Source organism: Euprymna scolopes, chromosome 22 (genome assembly GCF_053919585.1).
Source record: "Euprymna scolopes isolate OS-2025 chromosome 22, ASM5391958v1, whole genome shotgun sequence".
NCBI lineage: Eukaryota > Metazoa > Mollusca > Cephalopoda > Sepiida > Sepiolidae > Euprymna > Euprymna scolopes.
This window is the reverse complement of record NC_136503.1, coordinates 85223604-85249276: the sequence shown is the minus strand read 5'-3', so window position 1 is coordinate 85249276 and position 25673 is coordinate 85223604. Positions and strand designations below refer to the sequence as shown.

At 29.8% G+C, this 25673-nt stretch overlaps 1 protein-coding gene across 9 annotated transcripts in view; it reads left to right on the top strand.

Moving 5' to 3' along the window:
- The window catches only part of LOC145243539 (neurexin 1-like), a 409860-nt gene that overhangs the window by 114183 nt on the left and 270004 nt on the right, over positions 1–25673 (top strand). For all 9 annotated transcript variants that reach the window (XM_080106519.1, XM_080106517.1, XM_080106513.1 and 6 more), the window contains exons 3-4: positions 7579–7725; positions 21340–21500. In XM_080106519.1, the coding sequence (XP_079962645.1) occupies positions 7579–7725; positions 21340–21500 (308 nt within the window). The remainder of the gene's footprint in view (positions 1–7578; positions 7726–21339; positions 21501–25673) is intronic.

Below are 25673 nucleotides of genomic sequence, written 5' to 3'. Positions count from 1 at the left end.
TCCATCGGTCTTTATATAGTCATAAGAGGTAGATAACTAGCTGGTACTTCCTGTATCAGGGGCAGATAACTCCAAAGTATTATTTTAACATAGGAGTAGATAACTCTTATACCTATACAGTAACCTGATCAAAAAACTATTTTTATCAAAATAACCTAAAATATAAATGAGTTGTCATAAGTTAAAACTGAAGGCAATTTTAATATAGTTACATATTATCGCACACTAAACACTAGGCTGGTTTGTGATTATATTAGTCATGGAATCGAGTGATAGAGCACTATCCCAGGAATTTCTGACTAAAAGTAGATCCAAGTTTTATTTTATTATATTTGATGCTTTTCATCTGTTTTACATAATAGTATTTGATCAACAGCTGATAGAAATCGACTTCCACACTAAGCTATCTCTTCCCAGGTTTTTATTTATCCTTCTTTTTTTTTAAATTTCATCCTTATCAATTCCTTTTATGTTTTCCTTGAATTTCTTCTGCCAACTGACCTTGCTAGTTCAACTTTTTTTTTTACATCACTCCCATCTATTGTTTCAATAATATGCCCTTTCTTCAAAGCTGTGTTAGTGAAGGGTGAAATGATATGGAAAGTAACATCAGTATATATCGATGCTCTCTTTTTGGGTTGAGCATATTAGTGAGTGAAATAACAAACTGTCACTAGTGTATACTACAGTGCTCTTTGTGTAAACAAATGGAGTTGACAGCGTTTGAACAATGTTGATCATTGTAGTTTCACCCAACAGCCAAAATAGCGTAAGGAGACAGACAAAGCAAGAAGCCACTTGATGTAAGGAGTTATAAAAAAAGAATAAGATATAACAATGAGCAAAAGATAAGTGTAAGATGGATAGATTCTGACCTAGTAAACAGCAATTCTTCCTCCTTTGTCATTAACATTACTCTTAGAATGTGAGAACTAAAGAATGAAATAAGGGAAGCGAGAGTTGAAAGGATGCTAAAGGTAAACCCAAAGTTCACTAGTGATCATTACGTTTTAATATTTTCATCATTAACAACAAAATCTTTCTTTATGTTGAGGTAATAGTAATTGCAAGTTTCAAGTCGTTTGTCATTATCAACAAGTTGAAGAGTTACAAATTATTTTAGGCAGACTGTATTGTCATTCTATGTTTTGCAAACATCCAAAGTGAGAAGAATGATTTAGTCTGTGAAGACGAGTAGTGTAGATGTGTTTGTTTTCTGTCACTGTATAACTTGATTATAGTTGCCAAATCGAGTTTGTGGGCTTTCTTTGTGACATGTCTGTTTGGCTGTATTGGAGAAAACTGAGAAACTGATTTTGGTGTTGAGGCTTTGTTAAAATATTATTTTAACTAACTCCCAATGATAGGCATGGAAATACTGCAGAAGCATATGATTTCTGCATTTCTAAAATAAGATTGTTATATTTAGATTCAATCGAGAGTTGATATTTATCCACATTATTTTATATTTTTAAAATGGTTTCTACAAACATAAATGGTTAAATGGTCGAGTAAACCTTTTTTAGATTGAGTAGTTTGTCAAATTTAGGTTTAACTGTATTGCACGAAAAAATTGTTTACACACTCGCTTCAATTGGACCATTAAAGCTCAATTTCACCGGGTGCAAATAATAACGAATCTGTTGTCAGAGTAAAAAAAAATGATGCGGATCACAATCGCTGGATGTTTTCTTTGACTTCCTTTCTTTTTTGCTTTTTTTTTTTTTTGCCATCACAAAGCATCAAATTCCAGACATAAAAGTAATCTCAGTTAATTCTTTAAAACTAATGAGAATATAGATAATTTATGGGTCAACTCTTTATATTGAGGTAAATTTGCTTATTATAGTTTAATAACCAGTTCTGATTATCACGGGTTATGAATTCAATCCTCACTAGTAACTGACGATTTCGATATTTCATTGATTTTTAAACAACAACAAAACAAACACAGACTCCTCCAGGAATAAAACATTTTCATTGCTTGATCCATATTTGGGATCATCATGTCTACTAGTTTGCTATCATTGTGTAAAATTTCTTAAGTAGAAAATGACTCCAAACTTTACAAGGCATTAGGTTTCCTAGAAGGTGCTTGCAGAATTTTTAATTTTGATTTCAAATGATGTATTTTCAAATAAGTTTTCGTTATAATACCTTTGCTTTATATATCATTTTAAAGACCGTTTTTAGCTCTATCTAATCGTTTGAATTACAATCGGTTTAAAACAATTATGTTTTCTTTTCAGAACGCTCAATGCAAGATAAAAAAAGCAAATTCGCCCGATTTTTTTATTTCAATTCAAGCTAGCCCGAAAAGCTGCTGAAACAGCTCACGATATCAATGAAGCATTTGATTTAGGAACCACTATTGAACACGCAACACAATGGTGGTTTAAGAAATTTTATGACGGGGACAAGGGTCTTGAAGATGATGAGCATAGTGGTTGGCCATCGGATGTTAACAACGATCAATTAAGAGCCTTAGTTGAAACCAATCCATGCACAACTGTTCGAGAACTTGCTTCTGAATTAGACGTAACCTATTATTTAATTGGAATCCATCATTGAGATGAGTATTATTTATTAATTTTATTTATTGCAGACTATTATCCTCATCTTTTCTTAGTTTTTGTTTCACAACGTTTCGGCCAACTATTCCTCTGGCCTTCGTCAGGTGGTAACCGTGACGGATAGGAACTCTGAATTTCCTGACTGCATCCTCAGCAATTACTGCCTTCCGTAGTCGTTGTCGTCTCACCACGTTTTGGCCAAGTAAGCCTCTATCTTCAGATAATTCTCACCTGGAACCGTAGAGATTCAATGTCTCTATCAACTGTGCCACGGGCCCTGAAGGGTTCCAGATGAGAATTTTCTAAAGATAGCGGTTTCAACCCTACCCAAAGCCGGCGTGAGGCTTACTTGGCCAAAACGTAGTGAGATGACAACAACTACTGAAGGAAGTAATTGCAGTGGATGCAGTCAGGAGATTCAGAGTTCCTATCAGTCGCGGTTACCACCTGACGAAGGCCAGAGGAATAGTTGGCCGAAACGTCGTGAAACAACTAAGAAAAGATGAGGATAATAGTCCACAATTAATAAAATTAAAATTAGACGTAACCTATACGACAATTTCTTGAGAGAGATTGGAAAGACAAAAATACTTCTCATGAATTGAACGACAACCAAAAGAAATGCCATTTTGAAGTATCATCTTCCCTTCTTTTACACAACAAGAACGACCCGTTTCTCGACCGGGTTGTGACTTATGATGAAAAGTGGGTTCTTTACGACCATCAGCGATGCTCAGCTCAGTGGTTAGATGCCAACGAAGCTCCACAACAAATTTCTGAAGCCAGAGTTGCAACAAAAGAAGGTCATGCTGACCGTTTGGTGGTCTGCGACTGGTCTCATCCATTAGTTTTTTGAATGCAGATGAAACCATTATGGTGGGAAGTACTGTCAACAAATGGATGAAATGCATCAGAAACTTCAACAATAACAGCCAGCATTAGTCAACAGAAAAGATCCAATTTTCTTCCATGACAATGCCTCACCACACGTTGCTAAACCGACCTTGCAGAACTTGAACAGAATTAAGCTACAAAATTCTGTCTCCTTTGCCGTACTCTCCAGATCTCTCACCCACCGACTACCACTTTTTCAAGCATCTCGACAACTTTCTGCGTGAGAAATGCTTTAAAAACTTAAGCAATATCAAAAAGTTAAGCAATATCAAAAAGTTAAGCAATATCAAAAAGTTAAGCAATATCAAAAACTTAAGCAATATTAAAAACTTAAGCAATATCAAAAACTTAAGCAATATCAAAAAGTTAAGCAATATTAAAAACTTAAGCAATATCAAAAACTTAAGCAATATCAAAAAGTTAAGCAATATTAAAAACTTAAGCAATATCAAAAACTTAAGCAATATCAAAAAGTTAAGCAATATTAAAAACTTAAGCAATATCAAAAACTTAAGCAATATCAAAAAGTTAAGCAATATTAAAAACTTAAGCAATATCAAAAACTTAAGCAATATCAAAAACTTAAGCAATATCAAAAACTTAAGCAATATTAAAAACTTAAGCAATATCAAAAACTTAAGCAATATCAAAAAGTTAAGCAATATTAAAAACTTCAGCAATATCAAAAACTTAAGCAATATCAAAAACTTAAGCAATATCAAAAAGTTAAGCAATATTAAAAACTTAAGCAATATCAAAAACTTAAGCAATATCAAAAAGTTAAGCAATATTAAAAACTTAAGCAATATCAAAAACTTAAGCAATATCAAAAAGTTAAGCAATATTAAAAACTTAAGCAATATCAAAAACTTAAGCAATATCAAAAACTTAAGCAATATCAAAAACTTAAGCAATATAAAAAAGTTAAGCAATATTAAAAACTTAAGCAATATCAAAAAGTTAAGCAATATTAAAAACTTAAGCAATATCAAAAACTTAAGCAATATCAAAAACTTAAGCAATATCAAAAACTTAAGCAATATTAAAAACTTAAGCAATATCAAAAAGTTAAGCAATATTAAAAACTTAAGCAATATCAAAAACTTAAGCAATATTAAAAACTTAAGCAATATTAAAAACTTAAGCAATATCAAAAACTTAAGCAATATCAAAAACTTAAGCAATATCAAAAACTTAAGCAATATCAAAAACTTAAGCAATATCAAAAAGTTAAGCAATATTAAAAACTTAAGCAATATCAAAAAGTTAAGCAATATTAAAAACTTAAGCAATATCAAAAAGTTAAGCAATATTAAAAACTTAAGCAATATCAAAAAGTTAAGCAATATCAAAAACTTAAGCAATATCAAAAACTTAAGCAATATCAAAAACTTAAGTGATATCAAAAACTTAAGCAATATTAAAAACTTAAGCAATATCAAAAAGTTAAGCAATATCAAAAACTTAAGCAATATTAAAAACTTAAGCAATATCAAAAACTTAAGCAATATTAAAAACTTAAGCAATATCAAAAACTTAAGCAATATTAAAAACTTAAGCAATATCAAAAAGTTAAGCAATATCAAAAACTTAAGCAATATTAAAAACTTAAGCAATATTAAAAACTTAAGCAATATCAAAAACTTAAGCAATATCAAAAAGTTAAGCAATATTAAAAACTTAAGCAATATTAAAAAGTTAAGCAATATTAAAAACTTAAGCAATATCAAAAACTTAAGCAATATCAAAAACTTAAGCAATATCAAAAAGTTAAGCAATATTAAAAACTTAAGCAATATCAAAAAGTTAAGCAATATCAAAAACTTAAGCAATATCAAAAAGTTAAGCAATATCAAAAAGTTAAGCAATATTAAAAACTTAAGCAATATCAAAAAGTTAAGCAATATCAAAAACTTAAGCAATATCAAAAACTTAAGCAATATCAAAAAGTTAAGCAATATTAAAAACTTAAGCAATATCAAAAACTTAAGCAATATCAAAAACTTAAGCAATATCAAAAACTTAAGCAATATCAAAAACTTAAGCAATATCAAAAACTTAAGCAATATCAAAAAGTTAAGCAATATTAAAAACTTAAGCAATATCAAAAAGTTAAGCAATATTAAAAACTTAAGCAATATCAAAAAGTTAAGCAATATTAAAAACTTAAGCAATATCAAAAAGTTAAGCAATATTAAAAACTTAAGCAATATCAAAAAGTTAAGCAATATTAAAAACTTAAGCAATATCAAAAAGTTAAGCAATATCAAAAACTTAAGCAATATTAAAAACTTAAGCAATATCAAAAAGTTAAGCAATATTAAAAACTTAAGCAATATTAAAAACTTAAGCAATATCAAAAACTTAAGCAATATCAAAAAGTTAAGCAATATCAAAAAGTTAAGCAATATTAAAAACTTAAGCAATATCAAAAAGTTAAGCAATATTAAAAACTTAAGCAATATCAAAAACTTAAGCAATATCAAAAACACTTTCTGCGACTTCATCGCCATCAAACACAAGCTTTTTACATTACTTGCATTTGTTTTGTGTTGATTCTGATGATCTTTATTTGGATCAATAAATTTTTGTTTGAGCCGAAATATGTTTGTCTGAATTTAAAAGTTAAAAACCGCAAGAACTTTCTTGTCAACCTAATATAAATAGATCATTTCTGACAAGATGCTTTTGATAAGGGGAGATAACTTTGACATGTCAGCATTATTTTTCTTCATTTTTTGTGCTTTATTGTCATTGGCAAATCAAATAGCATATTTCATTAGTGTTGAAGTACTTCACAAATCTGTGTTGCCTTTGTTGCCCTTTTTTTTTTGTTGCCCTTCTTGCTTTTTGCTTCAGAAATAAAAAAAAATAAAATAAAAATAAAAATGTAGTGAAGAAGTGTGTTGCTTTGAATAAAGATTTTGTGCATTTAAGACATTGTGGTTGCACTGCCTCTCATAAAGAAGCTCTCACTCCCTATGACAGTTCTTGTTTTTAGTGTTGCTCGACACCCAAAAGTCTGTCTGGTAGTGGTACCAGTTTAATCGTCAGTACTTGGATCATGAAAACAGCTGTACTAGTTTATATGGTAATTTTCTGTTTACTTGTTATGGGGAAGTGTAATACTTAGCTTTTTCAAGGTGCAGGCAATACATGCTATGCCACTGCTCATAAGCATTTCAATATACATGTAAGATACCGGAATTAATTGAATTTGCAATTGTTTTCATGTTTTGTATCAAATAATTACCAAAAAGATTACAATTGTTTTATTTCAGTTTTGTTTTTCAGATTAGTTACCAATTATCAAGGTCAAAAAGCCACTAGAAGATAAAGGTTCAAATTGCTAAATCTACTTGACATGATTGTTTTTGTAATCACATATCCTTTCTTGTGAATATTTAATTTGCCTTGCTCATACAAGTACAGAATAAGAGTACAGTTAATACTCAAGAACTTATAAACAAAAAAAAAAGAGATAATTTATACACACTAGAATAAAATTATCTAAATGGCAAATATCTACGCCATGTTTACCAAGGATAGGAATAAGGGCACTTGACACGGACACACACACATTAGTGGAAAAATCAATATAACATAATTGATTGTTGAAAATAAAATAATTGTTCGTTGAAGTCGAGCCACCAGGTTGGAAAAAAACAGACATGACAGATTGTCAGAAATAAAATAATTGTTGATTGGAACCACTAAATATATATCATATTGGAATCACATAAAGGTATACGATCATATATTTTTACATATCCGAATGAAAATTCATTTGAGTACAGCAGAAATACATGAAATTTGCATAATTTTAATATGTGGAAACAATTTGTAACATTTTTTCCCGACTATTTCCAAATGCTTCGCTCTCTTTTTTGTTTGTGTTTGTTTAATATACTAGTTCTCAAACTAATCTACATTTTTACCATCTAAAAATATTATCATACATTAAAAAAATAAGTTGATTTTGTAAAGAATTTTATTCTAACGAGTTTATATGATTTATGTGGTGTTTGTTTTCTGTTGTTTACAGGTTCTGTAATGCTAACGATTTTGCATTAAAATAATGTTTGAATGTTTTGTTTTTTTTTCATTTCAGAAAAACCTCCTGTTGAAGCTGCCTTTGCAGGGTCGGAGTATTTGACTTACGATCTTTCCAGTCGAGGAGATTCTTTCATCAGCAGCACTGACCAGCTAACGATGTACTTCAAGACACGACAGGCAAATGGACTCTTATTTTATACAGGTAAGCAGACACTTCACCCCTCCGTCACTTCACACACTTGCTGTTTGGGGGGGGGGTACTTTTCTTATCACATTTTCACAGGCAAAATAAAAAAAAATCAGTTTTGAAAATTTTCAAACTCATTTAAAAAATGTAAAATTAGTTTTACTGAAACTACTAGCAGGGCTATCCGGCGTTGTCCGGGGCAGCAGTAGGTTATTAATTTTTTATCAACAGCAATTGATTTCCTATGGTTTGTCGTGTGCGAAGTAAATCTTACTGTGAAAATGGAAACAACTAATTCAGGTAAAACTGACAAAAACACAACAACTACACGAGTTAAATCTTACTTGCGTAATAATTTGACACCACTTTTATACCTCCTTACAAACATTAAAGTAAAGATATCATAGTACTAAACCTTATGGTTAGAATCCTTATTAAAATTTGGATCCATTAAAAATATGTGAGTAAAGTTTTACAAAAGATAATTTTACTTAAAAAATAAACTTAATCCACTCTTTCTTTCTCTCTCTCTCTCTCTCTCTCTCTCTCTCTCTCTCTCTCTCTCTTGCCCCTCTTCTTTTCTCTCTCTCTCTCTCTTTCTCCCTCTCTTTCCTTTTCTCCTTCTCTTTCTCTCTTTCTTCCCCTCTCTCTTTCTCTTTCTTTCTTTTCTCCCCTCTTTCTGTCTCTTTTCCCCTCTCCCTACTTTTCTTTCTTTCTCTTTATCTCTCTCTTTCTCTCTCTCTTCCCCTCGCTCTCTCTTTCTCTCTTTTTCTCTATCTCTCTTTCCTTCTCTGTTTCCTTTTCTTTCTCTCTTCCTCTCTGTCTCTGCCTCTCTTGAATCTGTAAATAAAGCATTTGTGTAGATTAAATTCCTATTGTAATCACGAAAAATATTAAGAACAACGGAATATTTTTCTGTGTCCATTAAAAGTGAAATAAATTATTTCCTTTTTTTATTATTATTAGTTATTAAGATTAAGTCTCACCTTCTTTGCTCATAAAATTAAATTTGCATACGTGATTATACTTTCTTATCTTTATGATTATCAGCTATTATTAAGATTAATCCTCTCTTTCTTTGTCCATAAAAAATAAATTTTCATACATAATCATTGAAGCGATTCACTTTTATTCCACAGATGAATAGCTAACAGACTAGATATGATTAATTCTGGAAGCACAAAATCTGCAAAGAAAAAGTTTGCTTGCGTTGGTTTGAATTTCAATAAATGGAATTCGTGTTAATTTTTATTGCTTAACATGAACAAACATAACACAAACAAACATAACACAAACAAACATAACACAAAAAACATAACACAAACAAACATAACATGAACAAACATAACACGAACAAACATAACACGAACAAACATAACATGAACAAACATTACACAAACAAACATAACACGAACAAACATAACACAAACAAACATAACACGAACAAACATAACACGAACAAACATAACACAAAAAACATAACACAAAAAACATAACACGAACAAACATAACACAAAAATGACTTGTGCATAAAAAACGGACGTTCTCATCATTCTGATTTGTAATATCATTAAAACCTTCCAAGTTTAGTAATAATCATAAAAAAATTGTTTTTTTCTTCTTAAAGAATTTGAAGAATACCCGTTCTATCACAGGTAAAATTAATTCCCCGAACCAAATGATTTTGCAGCACTTTTATGCCTCCTTATATTATAAATATTAAAATAACGAGCTAATAATACTAAACCTTATGTCTAGAACATTTATTCAAATTTTGATCAAAATTCATTACATATTTTTGATTCTAGAAATCTAAGGCTTACAGGTTCTTAAGAAATTCAGGAAATCTTGCTTAATTGGTGTCTAATGCCTATAGATCTAATTTAATGCAAATCTGAAATATTTGAATTGTAAAATGGGAGAGTATATCTATATTATACTACATAAAAAAATCTTTGAAATATTTTAAAGAAACTGAAATTTTTAAAATATTTAATTATTGATGTCTAATATCTGGTTTATTCTATTGGTTTATTGTATAATTAGGCTTCTTTTTTTATAGAAGAAGTTATTGGAAGAATTTTTTTTTATTTTTATCTTGTATTAAGCGTCTTCTGTAATGTTGCTTCAACAATGTTAAATAGCTCACAATCCAATACTCCTGACAAAAACATAAGTTGGATATGCAGGAAACTAATAGAAAAAATGTCTTCTATTATATAAACGGCAGTTGTCTGTGTATGTCAATATGTGTGTGTATGTTCAGCTAAAAGTAAAAGACTACAAAATAATTACCCACAAAGTTGATCTAGTATTACTCTGGGTGAATAATATCTAAAAAAAAATTTAAAGTATTTATTTTTATGATGTCAACTGTATTAGGTTTCGTCATGGGATCATTTTTTTTTTTGTTTTTTTAAACTATTTCCAACATTATTTATTATATAAATGAGAGGTGAGTGAGTGATATTGTTATTATTCGCAATACATTAAAACCAAAGAGGGGGCGGGGTGAAGTTGAACGAAGTGTTGGAGAAGGGGAAAAGAAAAGCGGATTGAGAGAGATAGAGGAATAGAAGTTTTAATATAAAGATGCTATAAACACTTTTAAATCTCTTCTATTTTAGATTTTATGGTCACGGACAACACCAGGTAACCATGCTAGTTTCAAATAAAGGAGTTACTATGCGAACTATATCATGGTTACTGATAGGAAAGATAAACTTTATAGAATAGCAACAAATAAATAGCAAATGCAATAAATTTTGAAATGAGTGAAAGCTCAATCATGGACAATATTTATAACATTTGAGAATAAGACTCTAATCAAGACAACAAACCATCTTTTTAATGCAATTCATAAGCTGAACCTATTGTGAAATGCATTCATTATGATTTTTACCTATCCTAAAAATATTAAGAGTAGACCTAGAATACATGATCCAGATGTCTGCTGTTCAGTTGAACACAAGGTTGGAAGCTACTGATGACACTTGCAGATTTCTTCTGAATAAGGTCTTGAATTATCATCACTCATATATGACTGAATAAGGTACTGTAAATGACATCTAACCATAACGAAGTTTAAATCTAGTTCATTTTACAGAAGCACTTTCATCAAACTCAGATCTGATCCTGTGTCTTACCTCCTAGAAAGGAATAAATATATATACAAAATAATTTATCTATAAGGGAGATAACTAAGAATTAACTAGTTTAGGAGAGACAACTCATTAGAAGTGGTGGTTATCTTCGATAGTGTTCATAATGTTGATGCCTGTTTGCATGCCTGGCTGAAACGATGGCGTTGCCAACAAAAGAGGGAGATGAGCGAATTTGTTTTATTTTCTCACATGCCTTCATTGAAGAGTTCTTATAATTAAAAAAAAAAACATATAACTGACATAGCTTATCTAACTGCTACAAGGAAGACAATTCACTATAAGCGATATCTTCAATGCATGAATGAGGCAATGTAGCTATTAAGAAGATTCTCACAATCACCTAAAAGGAAAGGTGTACATAACATGACATATCGTGTTTCCACAATTGTGAAACACTCTGTTTTACAAACGTAATCATGTTAGAAAGGCCATTACTCATCTGAGTGGAGATGATTATTAGAATGGCCAACAAGCAGTCATCTATGAAGATATTGCCAATCTAAGGACCAGGTAGCACTCAAGTGATTGGAGATAGATTTAGTAGAATGACCAGCTATCACTCATCCGGATGGGACTCTTACCAAAATAGGACATTGATCAACTGCTGTTATCACTTTCTTAGCACGAGTTCATTTTCATTAAGACAATTACATTTATTTGGCTCAAATCAAAGCCTATACTACCAAACTTTGAACGGCAATACTGGAGTGGATCCAAACCTACTTGTGAGCCCTAAAAAATAATGGTTTCAACAGCGGTCTGGAGACCTCAATTTTATATTTTACCATTATATAAAATGTGTAAAAAATATATTGTGTAGTTTTTAAAAGTAAAAACATTTTTTAAAATAAAAAATTACTAGACATTTACATCAATCTGGTCCAAAATTACATTTCGTCAAACTTCAAATGTCCTTAAAAATATATATAATTTATTAAACAAATGCTAAAAACATGATGACAATGGGATAAATCTTTAATTGTAAATAATTCAAGAAATGTTTAAGTTTGTTGTTTTACAATCTAGATAAAAATATAAACTAAATATTACGTCTTAGAATCCTTATTCTAATTGTGATCTAAACTCATCAAATGATTTTGATTCTAGTAAAAAATGTCTAAAATTATGAGTCTTATGAAAAAATTCAAATCAAAGAATTTTGCTAAATTTGTGTCTTAAAATTGTGAAATTTCATGCAAATCTAAAATATTTAAATTTTCAAATGGGGTTCATACTATGCATCATGATAATCCTTCGAAATACTCCAGAGACACTGAAATTTGGGGAATATTTATTGATCGCTATTTTATACTTAGTGTCAACATTTTATCAAAATTGGAATCATCCGAAATTTAATAAAGAGCTTTCAGTCCTTTCTGTCCCTTTTGTATGAAACTAAATTGAACAAAATATATCCTATGTAACCTACCCTTACTCCTAATAGCTATGTTCTAAAATATATAATGATTAGTTAATTAGGTTTGCAGTTTATTGCACACAAACATATATAAAGATATGAAAAACTGTAAATATCTTATATTCTAGCTTTTACGGTTTATAACAATACATGTTCAGGATACATCACTATTTTACATGTTGTGTGTTATTCTAGACAACACAAATGTCAGAAGAAAGAGAAAAAAAGGACAACAATGAAGAATGCATTAGATTTATTTAATACACACAGCTTTTCAAAGAGGAACGAAAAAGGAAGATACAAAACATTCCGTGTGATAATAAATAATATAACACACAAACGAAAAGAATTACAAATTTATGTATTAAGTAAAGAAGACATAAAGGGTTTGTTGTGAAATGGTTTGGGAATGGCGAGGCATAAATCTGAAAACAAATGGATAAAACGATTCTATGGTCATAAACAATATAAAATGATTTATTAACAACTGAAGAGATTATTATGACAGAGAAGGATTAAATTGTCTTTTGCTAAGCTGATGTTGGTAACATCCTCCATTTTGGATTTTCGATGCTTTCTCTTGGCTTCTGGTCAATACAGTAACAGATAACCTTGGACAAATCAATCATGCTTCAAAAATGTCTCTTGGCAACAAAGGTAACTATTATTTTCCTTTAGACATAATTTTCTAGATGATTTTTTTATAAATCTAAAAAAATCTCCAATAAAATACAAAAGAGAGCATGTTGCTATTGCCTAGGATAGAGAAATATACGTGAGTAATGAATAAGTAATTGTTATTTACTTTGTGTTGCTTGTGTTCTGAGAGTCTATGCAACTACTATCTGGAAAACATAATCTAGAAACATTTTAAGATAAGGCACACTCTTAAGATGATCTTGATGACACTTCCATGTACTTTGGACGATATGTCAAGGTCTTGTCCTTCATTTTACTTGTGTGTGAAACAGGTTCTCTTTACTTCCGAGTATGTTATCTAACTTTCAGCAACAATTAATCCAAGGGAGAGAACTCATATAATTCTAACTTAACAAATATATACAAATAGATATCTTTATATTTTACAAATACATATACAAATAGATATTTTTATATTTTATGTAAATTAACCAATTCTCATATATTTTAAATTCATCTAAACATGATTAAAAAAAAAAGACGATCATTTTGAAATGTAGTTCTCTTGTAAACTTTGTTAGTATTTAGTTGCTTCCCCACAAAAGCAAAATGTGACACAAGGTCTCTTGTAAACTTTATTTGCTAATGTAGAAATATTTTGCCAATGTAAATTTATTTCCCTCTGACTCTTGATCTAATCGTATGCTGTCTTTACTCTTTATTGTATTCTGGTTGATGAATGAAGGAATGCTTCATCTGAAAGGTAGGTTAAGAGGCACAAAAAGAGCACCCTTTAGCACAACCGCATTCTCAGGATGGACATCCTTCAATGCACTAAACAAACCCTTGATCCGTTTTGCTTACTTTACATTCTTTGTGCTTTGGGAGTCTATACAACTACTATCAGCAAAGGATAACCTAGAGGCAAACACTGATAGTGTTTTGGAAAGTATATTACTAGTTAGTTTTCTTTGAAATTATATTATTTCGTGATACGTAAGGTGATATCTTTACCATATAGTCAAAGCATATGTTAAATTAATGGTGAAAATAAAAAAAAAAATTATCTTCCCAAAATAAAGTGTAGAGTGAAAACAGATTCAAATAAGAGATCTTTTAGTAAAAACTGAACTTACAAATCATTTATTATCAAAATCAAGTGTGAACAATGCATGTCTAGAAGTTACAGTGTAAGTGTGCATAAAAAAGGTAAACCTCTAAGAAGAATCTAAAATCATAAAAAAAGTAGAACACAATAAACCTAACATTTTCTTTTTCAAGAAATAAAATAATTAAACAATCAAATAGATTAGACTTTCTTGTGCATAAAAAAAACATGCTGCAGTGAGAGAAAATAAGCTAGTACCTGGTACAGTTTTGACTCTGCAACTGAGAAGATAAAGATGGGGCTAATATTTATACAATGTTAGTTCCACGATATACGATCGAATAGTAATTTATCATAGATAACATTACCAAGAAGAATCATGCATTAACAACAAGAACTCGTCTTACTACCCCAACAAAGAACTTTCATTACTCTCTCTCTCTCTCTCTCTCTCTCTCTCTCTATATATATATATATATATATATATATATATATATATATATATATATATATATATTTATCATACATTAACTGTCTTCGTCCTTCTTCATTACTTTGTTTCACGATATAAGTAAAAGTAAACTGCTGAAAGCTGTAATCAGCATATAGACATCCGCACAGTTCAACATACTCGATGCAAGGTGGCATTAATCTTTGTAAGCTTATTCCCCCCTCACCGGCCATGCACAACCTCCTCCTGACTTTCATAACTCTATTCTACCTGGCTCTAAACCTATGCTAATCTTTTTCCAAGATATTGAATTGAAAAAGTTATAGAAATCAGTTCAATAATATAATAATCAATAGTAATAGTTATGATGTAATGGTGATCTACCCTCTTTCGCGAATAGATGGATTCTTCCAGATATTATATATAGAAGTATTTTTTTTTGTAATATACTATTCTGTAGATCTATAAATACACAATCTTTTGAATATACCACCGTGTTGTCTTATTTATTATACGGGCCTTCAAACTCACAACAATAATAATTTTTTCTTCAATGCTAGTATCATTTACCTTCATTCGTTTATGTATGCAGCATTATTGCCGCATTGGTGCACCAACCACTTGCCTCTTCCTCTTAGACAGGGTCCAAAATATCTAATACGTCTTACAGTGTCAACCAAACTTTAGCTCCTGTCCCATTACTGCAAAATTGCATATCTGCGATTGTTTTATAAATACTAGAATGGAATGTGCTTCTACAAGCTGACTATACTTGTGGTCGCTGAATGTAAATACCCCTAACTGAACCCCTAATCAGCAAAATCCCACCCTTTCACTGTAGAGATCCCCAGATATCAGAAAGTATTCTACTTTATTTTCTAATACTCTACTTTTCTCAAACAGATTGCCTTTAGAATTCCATCTCTATTCCCTGTTCCATGAAGAAATTTAAATGTAATGTGAAAAAAACATCTTGCTGCACGACTCCCCATTTAGGATGCTCTTATAAATCTGACTCCTTTATTGTCAGCAACTCTTCACATTTGTTTAAGTGAATATGCATAAAAACAAATATTAGGTTTTTATAATGGTTACTTAGTTTTCTATTTTTACTGGGGGGGGGGGTTCTGTACAATTAAATATTATCAATTCAAATAAATCAATTTTTAGATTGAATTTCGAGGAACGTTTCTCTGAAGATACGTTTTATAAAGAACGGTTAGCCAAAGAAACACTCTTCTGTGAGTAAAAAAGGCGTTTTTTTAAAAGGAACGGTTTCTTAGGCAGGTGATGTGATTAGCAGTAGCCAGAGAATCTGAATTTGTTACCGACAGTGACGTGAATGGATCCGCACAGTGGAAGATTTTCGAGCAGACTGTGTGGAATATTTCTTAGGCTTAATTTAAGTATCTATAAGGCATTGTAAGTACACGGCATCAATATTCAAACGTCTATTTTTTAAGAGGTGCGAAAGTCTATGTTTTGAACTTTCGATTGGCTGAAATAAAATTATTGTATCAAGACTTTTATCCAATCAAAAGTTGATACTTTTTCAAAAAAATATTCGTTTGCTGTTGAAGATTGAACAAGATTTACAAGGCAATGTTTCTACTGAAACATAGGTTAACTGGTAAACACTTCCCAAATAATTTCCTGCAAATAATTTCCCGCAAATTATTTCCTGCAAATACCTACAGACATAAACAAATCTCGTATCGGCTATCCTTCACCGTAGCTTTGATTTATTAGCAAACACTCTTCTATTACCAAAACCATAAGAGTGCACTCATTGAAGCGGAATCCTTCCTCTCTAACTTATTTTGTTTTAATGGAAGACAGAACTCTGACCCTAGTACAACGTCTTATGTTTTTTATTATTATTTCTTTACTTTCTTTTCAAATGTTTACTGAATGATCGCTTGTAATTCCACAACGATTGAGGCTTAAAGAAAATGTCAGTTTGCAAAACTCTTACATCACAATTTTCTCAACATTTGTTAACTTGATTTGATCAATTCCAGTGAAATTTGTAATTTATATTATTTGGATTATTCTGAATATTTTTCTCAACTTCATTGTTATATTCACAACGTTTCAGCCGATGTTAAGTCCAACCATCTTCAGGTGGATTTTTTCCAATTTGAGAACCTTCTATTTGAGCTTGGTAATCTTTTATGCTGAACGCAGACAGCATTATCTTTCTTTACTATTGATGTTACCATTTATCAAGAGCAAGTGCCACCCCATGATAAGGGTTAATGAGACACGAATGATTTTCAACCGAAAGATGAAGAATATTATGGGAGTACTTACAGTGATCAAGGGTACAAATAGGCTTTTATTATAATTATGAGGTGGTCCATGACAATGAATTTATTAACATTGGATTTAAAGACAACAAAGTTTTAATTAGCAGAAAAGTAGTTCGATGGTAATGTACTCCGCAAATGATAATCTTATGAAAAGAAACTCTGTCCATGGAAATTCTACCTGACGCTAGGCACATGCTACAAGAAAGGAAATACTTTTTTGTTGTGGTAGTAATACATAAAAGATAAAGAATGTTATGGAAGTACTACTGTTGATTAATGATATCAACTGTGCTTTATTACTCATGAAGTGATCCATACCAAAAATTTGTTAACATTGGAACTCAAGATAAATAAGCTGTAATCAGCAGGGAAGCAGCCCTGTAGTAATGTGTTCCACTGGTGGGAAATTTTTCTAAAGAAGTTCTGTTCATAAAAATTCAACCTGACACTCGGCACAAGAAAGGAATACTGTTTTTGTTGTTGTAGCAATACATGTTCTTGCTGTAAATGTCTTACAAGGATAAACAAAAAGAGAAGCCCTCAGTCGAGCACTGTACAGGATTTCGAATTGAACCCTTTATTTAATGCACAGAGGAAGATTTTTCTCATTCTGTCAGCCAGGACTAAGTAAAAGTGTTTATTTTATATTCGACATAAAGATTCCCAAGTTTGAACATATGTACCTGAAAAAGTGAAAGTTTCCAATCATCACTACAGACTATAAAAAATAAAAATAAAAATGACTGGGTAGAAATGTTAAATATAACATTTCTACCCAGCCATGGCTGATGGAATGAGAACAATATACTTTGTGGATTAAATAAAAAGTTCAATTTTAAAATTCTATATTGTTTCTCGAGTTCAACATAAAGATTTGTAGCAGTCGTGATAACAAACTATTTTCTCTTGTGGATTAATTCCCCCTTGCTGATTGATGCATCCATGCACTGACTAGTCAGCTACCAGGGCGCATTAATCCTATATGTCTCTTAAGGAACTATTTACCCATGTCAGGAACTAGCCAACAGATGAGCTCAGACCACCAAAGAAGACAGACCTCTCTCCTCTCACTCCCTGTCCATTAATTCCCTCCAAGGCTGCGACTGCTTCACTGAAGACATACACTGGACAACTTGGGGACACTTCAAGTTTCTGCCTCCCAGCATGGGACCATCCTAGAACTTTCTATTCCTTTTCTTTCTTGCATCTCGAACACAGTCCTTCTTCTTTCAAAATAAACCTTTTCGTTGTTTTATTCTAAAAAGAGTGTTGATTAATTTCTCTATGCTTCTATGCTGCATATTACTCTTTTATTATTTTGTGCAATCATGCATGAAACTTACCTTATGATTCCTGATTTCAAAAAGATTCACCTGAAGAAGGTTGGAAGTGACATCGGCCGAAATATTAATAAAACAACAACCAAGATGAGAATAGTAGTCCAAATAATCCAAATGAGATAAATTATCGATCATCATCAAAACAAAATCCAAAGTACATGATGTCCCACAATTATTGTTCACAATGTCATGCAACTGTTGAATTACTATGGCTTCGAAGGTGCCATGTGCAGTAGGAATTTTTAAGACACACTAAACAGTTGTTGTAGGAAGAAGTTGAAGTTCTTCAATGATTCATCTGATCATGTGTTGAGAACTTCATTTGAAAGCAGTTCGAAATCATTCAACCAAATAATCTGAAGTTGAGGGACGTCCTATTCTCTTATATGAATCAGTTATACCTGATGTGGTACTAGCTTTGTCCAAAAGAGATAGTTTGCAGAAAATATCAAATTCATAGCAGTCCCTAACCGTTCATGGGAAAACAACATACAGTGCCTAGCATTTCCAAATGGTCACTCATCTCGAACTGGCCACGCTCCACATCGCTTAACTTCTCTAATGAGAAACAGTGTGTCAACGTAATTACGCTGTTGTCTTGGCTGGGCACATTGAAAAAATGAATTAACGATGCCATCCAAGATGCACTTTCTTTCGGGCGCCTGTTTTCAAAATGTTGAAAAATTGTTCATAATTCAGACTTTGCAACTTCAAGGAGACAATACGCTTTTACTGGTTGAATGAATGACATTGCTTGATCTGACAAAAAAACATGAACAACTTATTAATATTAAAATAATATGAACAACTCATTAACATTAAAAACATAAACAACTTATCAACATTTAAACATCAACAACTCATTAACATTGAATAATATAAAAAACTTATTAACATTAGAACAATATAAACAACTTATTAACATTGAATAATATAAAAAACTTATTAACATTGAACAATATAAACAACTTATTAACATTGAACAATATAAACAACTTCTTAACATTGAACAATATAAACAACTTCTTAACATTAAAAATCATACACAACATATAAACATTAAAAACATGAACAAATTATTGACATTAAAAAACATTGAATTCATCACACATTAAAAAGCATAAACAAACTATTAACATTAAAAACATAACAAACTATTGACATTAAAGAACATAATAACTTATTAACAATAAAAAACGTTAACAAATTTGTTAACATTAAAATACACAAACAACTCATTAAGATTAAAAACATGAACAACTTATTACCATAAAAAATAAAAACTTATTAACATTAAAAGCATAAAAAAATTATTAACATTAAGAAACATAAACAGCTCATTAACATTTTAACAAATAAACAACTTATTAACATTAAAAGCATAAAAAACTTATTAACATTAAGAAACATAAACAGCTCATTAACATTTAAACAAATAAACAACTTATTAACATTAAAAACATAAACAACTGATTAACATTAAAAACATAAACAACTTAACATTAAAAAAAACATAAAAAACATTAAAAAACATAAACAACTTATTAACATTAAAAACATAAACAACTGATTAACATTAAAAACATAAACAACTTAACATTTAAAAAAACATAAAAAACATTAAAAAACATAAACAACTTATTAACATTAAAAACTAAACAACTTAACATTAAAAAACATAAAAAACATTAAAAAACATTAAAAAACATAAACAACTTATTAACATTTAAAAACATAAACAACTGATTAACATTTAAAAACATAAACAACTTATTAACAAAAAACGTAAACAACTTATTAACATGAAAACATAAAGACTTATTAACATAAAAACATAAACAGCTTAACATTAAAAACATAAAAACTTATTAACATAAAAAATTAAACAACTTATTTACATAAAAAACATAAAACTTATTAACATAAAAACATAAACAACTCATTTACATTAAAAACGTAAACAACTTATTAATATTAAAAACATGGACAACGTATTAACATAAAAAACATAAACAACTTATTAACATTAAAAACATGGGCAACTTATTAACATAAAAAGAACGAAAACAACTTATTAACATAAAAAGAACGAAAACAACTTATTAACATTAAAAAACATAAAAACTTATTAACATTAAAAAACATAAAAACTTATTAGCATTTAAAAAACATAAAAACTTAACATTAAAAAAAGCATAAATAACCTATTAATATAAAAACATAAACAACTCATAAACATTCAAAGAAAAACGTTAATGAATTTAAAGTTTTTTCCAGTTAAATAATTGAGAAAATATTAGTACTTGAAATGTGTCCAAAATTTTTAGAACGCTTTTTACAATATTGATTGCAACAACTTTATGTTTCTAAATATTTTGTGATGAGGATTGAATATTCGTATTCTTTGGACTACTGTTCTTATTTTTAGAGTTATTTTCACGTTTTAGTTGATGCAATATTCATCGTTCTTCAGCGGTAGTTTGTCAAATTCAGAAATCTTTGTTCGAATTCTGGAATTTTTCTGTCAAACTCGGGAATCTGCACTGAATTTCAAACAGAATGCTTTAGTTAATATATGGGGGTAACATTCTCTCTCTACTTCAGCCATGAGAGGATAGATGTCCTAACAAAAATAAGTTGAAGGCTCCTAAAACGTATATTACAATTAAGAGTAATAAAATTAAGTTGTAAGTTACACTCTTTTGGAGGTTGAAGGTCCAGTTCTCAGTGAGAGTGACACTCTAAATACAATTGCAAATTAGTTAGGATTTCTACATGGTCATGGCTGACAGACCGAGAGCATGCTACCCCCATGGATTAAATAAATGGCTCCGTTTTAAATTCCGTGCAGATTTCTGAGTTCAACATAAATATTCCAGAGTTTGGCAGCTAAAGAAGGTCGGATGTTATATCGACCTAAACGTTGTGAAAATAACACTGAAGATGAGAACAGTCGTCCAAATAATCCAAACGATATGAGCAAGAAACCAGAACATTCTTCCAATCTTGCTTGTGCCACTTAATTGTGTATTTTGATTGGATTTTCTGTTACTATTATTGTTCTTTGTTACTTTTTTGTTACTTTTTTGTTACTTTTTGAGGTTTGGAAATTTCAAGGAACGTAATTCTTGCGAAGTTATTATGTTTCTGAGCCACTAATGATAAAATGACAATTGTACATTGCGAGTTATTTTACAGGTGATCGTGGCGAATATTTCAATGTTGCTTTGATAGATGGCACTGTGGACTTGTCAGTCAACCTTGGATCTGGCAAATATGATGCGAATATTAACATCCCAGATCAAAGGTTTGATGATAACAAGTGGCATCATGTCGTTGTAACCAGAGAATCACGAGAGGTAAGTTCAAATGTTACATAGCAGTGTCTTCTTCTTCTTCTTCTTCTTCTTCTTCTTCTTCTTCTTCTTCACTAATATAGAAGTATCAAGTCCCAATTTTTAAAAAAAAGATCTCTTTTTCTAGAATTCCTGTTTTGGTGGACTCCATTAACTTCTACATTTTTGAATACTGTAATTGTTTATGAACGAACTAGACTTTTCTGCAAAGATAGAAAATGAAATAATAAGGAGTAACCAACAACTAAGACAGTTTATAAATTGATGAATCGAACGCATTTTATTTCATAGCAGTTTCTCGAATTTGATGCATTGTATTTAGCAGGAAGACGAATGTAATTAATCCCTTTATGTATTGGTTAATAACACACCTGAGTATAACATGGTCTTTTGAGGGCAAACGTTCGAATCATGTTGAAATGGCAGGTGTATTTTTCACTTATGTTTATTTGTGTTTGTGCCTTCCTTCAGGCTGTGGTTTGTTTAATATCGTAAAGATATATGTGTGTGTATGCGTGTGTTTACATGTGTGTGAGTGTGTGCGAGTTTTAAATAATGATCTTTCTGTTTAATGCAATGTATTAAATTTCAGAAGTTTAATTAAATAAACTAATCCAAAAACGTCGATATTTGAATATTAATCGAATTCAGTGAAAACTATTCTAAGTTTCAATAAATAAATAAATAAATATGTTTTTTATGTATTATTTAGATGAAAAGTAATATCAAAATTAGATTTTCTTTTATAAATTATTTTATGATTATATTATTTTTCTTTGGAAAGTCTTCTTTTTTTATTCATTTTTAAAATAATTAATTTCTTTGATTCTTCAGTAATTATTTGTAAAATTGGAATAAATATAATTTTTTTTTTTTTGAAAAAATGTAATTATTCCATTGTAATCTTTCCACCACAACAGGAGTTTTCAAAATTATGTTTTCTATTTAATTTAAACACCAACGTTTTCATATTTTGAACGACAACAACAAAATCATCTTTGCACATCCGATGGGCAATTTTAGCTTTGCATTCGAAACTAAGTGACAAACTCCTACATTTTTAGAGCAATTTTTAGTAAAGGTTTGAACTTTTTGTTTTTTCATCTTCCTTTCTGGTCACAAATGTATTTTCTGATTTAAGGTATTTTCCTTCTCTCTCACTTTCTTTCTAGCACACACACAATATATTATATATATATATACATATATATATATATATAATGTGTGTATATATATGTGCGTATACATATATATGTGTGTGTGTGTGAATATATATGTGTATATATATATGTGTATATATATGTGTGTGTGCATATATATGAGTGTGTATATATATATGTGTGTATATATATGAGTGTATATATATGTATACATATACATATATATATATAGACACACACACACACACACACACACACATATATATATATATATATATATATATATATATATATATATATATAATTGGATATATGAATAAATCATCATATCCAGTCTTCCAGATAGATTTTATGAATCTAAACAGAGAGTGTCAGTAATCCTCAGCATTCAGCTAAGAGTATATATATATATATATATATATATATATATATATATATATATATATATATATATATATATATATGTGTGTGTGTGTGTGGGGGGGGGTATATATGGATATGTGTATATGTGTATATATATATGTGTGTATATATATATATGTATATGTGTTTATATATATATATACATACATATATATATATATATATATATATATATATATATAATCTGCTGTACGTCGATAAAAGCTGCCCTTTCTCATCACCAACAAAAGTAAACCTGACTTCAGTTCTATTTTAATTGGCCTTGTTTCATCTCTTCTCGTGTGCGTCTACTTCAATCTGACTTTCTTTCTCAATACCTTATTCTTGCCAGATGAAGTTTCTTTTATTTCTTTTGCGGAGGCAAAACTGAGGCGAATTTGGGCCGAATTGGCGTAGTTTTAATCTTTCATCTGCTTTCAATTTCTCTCAAAAAATGTCAAAGCTTAACAATTGAAATCGAGATTTTTCTATTCTCCATAATTTTCTCTTTTTTTCTCAAATTTAATTTCATTTTTATATTGTTTCATAGTTTTATGCTATTTTTACCGATTATTCTTTTCAATTTTGTTCTTCTTCAATACTGTACATAGGTCTATCAGCTGACAAATCCTAAAGTAAACATTTTTTTATAACATTTAACATTTTCTTCATAGCTTTTCATTTTGTGCATTTTTGCACTCTCTTTGCTTGTCTTCATAATTTATTTTTTAGGCTTATTTATTTTCCATTCAAATCAAAATCTGATTTAGATTTTGTTTCTTCTGCACACGTTTATTCTTTTCCTTTCACATCAAATTGCTGATGTTTTTTTCGTGGGATATTTTTATATCACGAGAATGCATTTATTTACCACAATATTATCATTCTGCTTTTAAGGAAGTGGAGTGAATTTTCGGAATATTTCCATTATTCAAATCTAAACAAGCGATTACTATTCTCTAAGCATTTATAATTACATGCTTTTGTAAAAATTTTAAGCAAGCATTCAATAAGTTACCGTCTTTTCAATATTTAAAACAAGAAAACAAATTTATCCAATATAGCATTCAAATAATTTCTGTACACCTTTTACAAAGCAGAAATTTACTTTCAAAACTATAAATTATGATGAACAACTATCTTTTGCTTTATACAGAGCGAACTTTTTCAAATTTGAATAAGTTTTAAAAGCAGAATGCAGTAAGTCAATTATTTACTAAAATGCAATTTTATGAATGTCGACAATTTTTATGTAAGCATTCCCTTTATTGCTCTCCTATTATAAATGCTTTCTTTCAACTGGCAAATTTACAAATATCCTTTGTGGATATATCCTGAACATTAGGAAGTTTAGTTGTCAGATATCTTGTTGGCTTGTCAGGCCACAAATAGGCTAAAATGTTTCCTTAAAGCACTTGTAGAGTCAGATCAGCTCATAATGATCCTCTGTCTTGTGCGACATTGATATAATCCGGCAGCTAAAAACAACCAACATGGCAGAACCCATCATGTTTTTCGTTCGCATGATGATCAATTAATTTTCAAAAGTTTTGTTTTGAACGCTTTGCCTAACAAACTCTTTTTAAGTAAACTATGTAAACAACAATAAAAGAATTATGTTTTCTTCCATAAAGATTCTAATAATGTTTGTCTTTTTTTTGATCTTCAAAAATTATTCTTCAATCTAAATTGCCATCTTTTGAAATAAGTATAACAGAAAAAAATATCTGATGTGTAGCACACAAAATAATTTTCTGTTTCATTCAAATTAAACAAAAATGAGAAGAAAAACAGAAGGTCACATGCTTAGATCACGTCGGGGTCACCGTTTTATAACGAGGATGATTGTTCTTCATTATAATTGATGTAATGGTAGACCATAATAAAAAGTTCAGCTGACCCTAAAAAGATGACATCGTAATTTGTAATGGAAATATTTGTATTGGTCTGCACTGAAAAAGAAATTGATTATACAGTCAATATTTCTAAAATACGTCACGCGAACTGCCCTTGTCGGTGTAATAACTCCAACTGCTAGTAAGGGAATGAAATAACATGGCTGCTGTCAAAACAAATCCGACGAGTTGTGTTCCTATGTTAGAGTTTTGATTGGCTGGAGGTGGGTAAAATCACTCCAGTAGTATACATGTTTATTCTTGATAATACAATTAGAATTAATAACAAATAATTGTGGTAATCCATAAGCTTATGTCATGTTTTGGTTGCAAGAAAAGATTTTTTTTAGGATACAGTTTTTCGAGATTATTTTTAAGACAGATTTTTTTAAGATACAGGAATGAAATCTAAATCCTTAGATATAGAAAATAATTTTGTTAATTAATGACGTATTTATTATTTTTTCTATTTCTGGTTGAAATATTATTTGCTTGATTTTTTAAAAAAATGATGTACTTTAATCAATTGTCTCTACTTGTATCATATTGCTATTTTTCTGTTTCATTTTTTTATTTTGATGGATATTTACATTAATACCTTTCTTACCATCTATAGCTGATATATATATATATATATATATATATATATATATATATATATATATATATATATATATATATATATATATATATAGGGTGTTTAGAAAATCGATGGCATA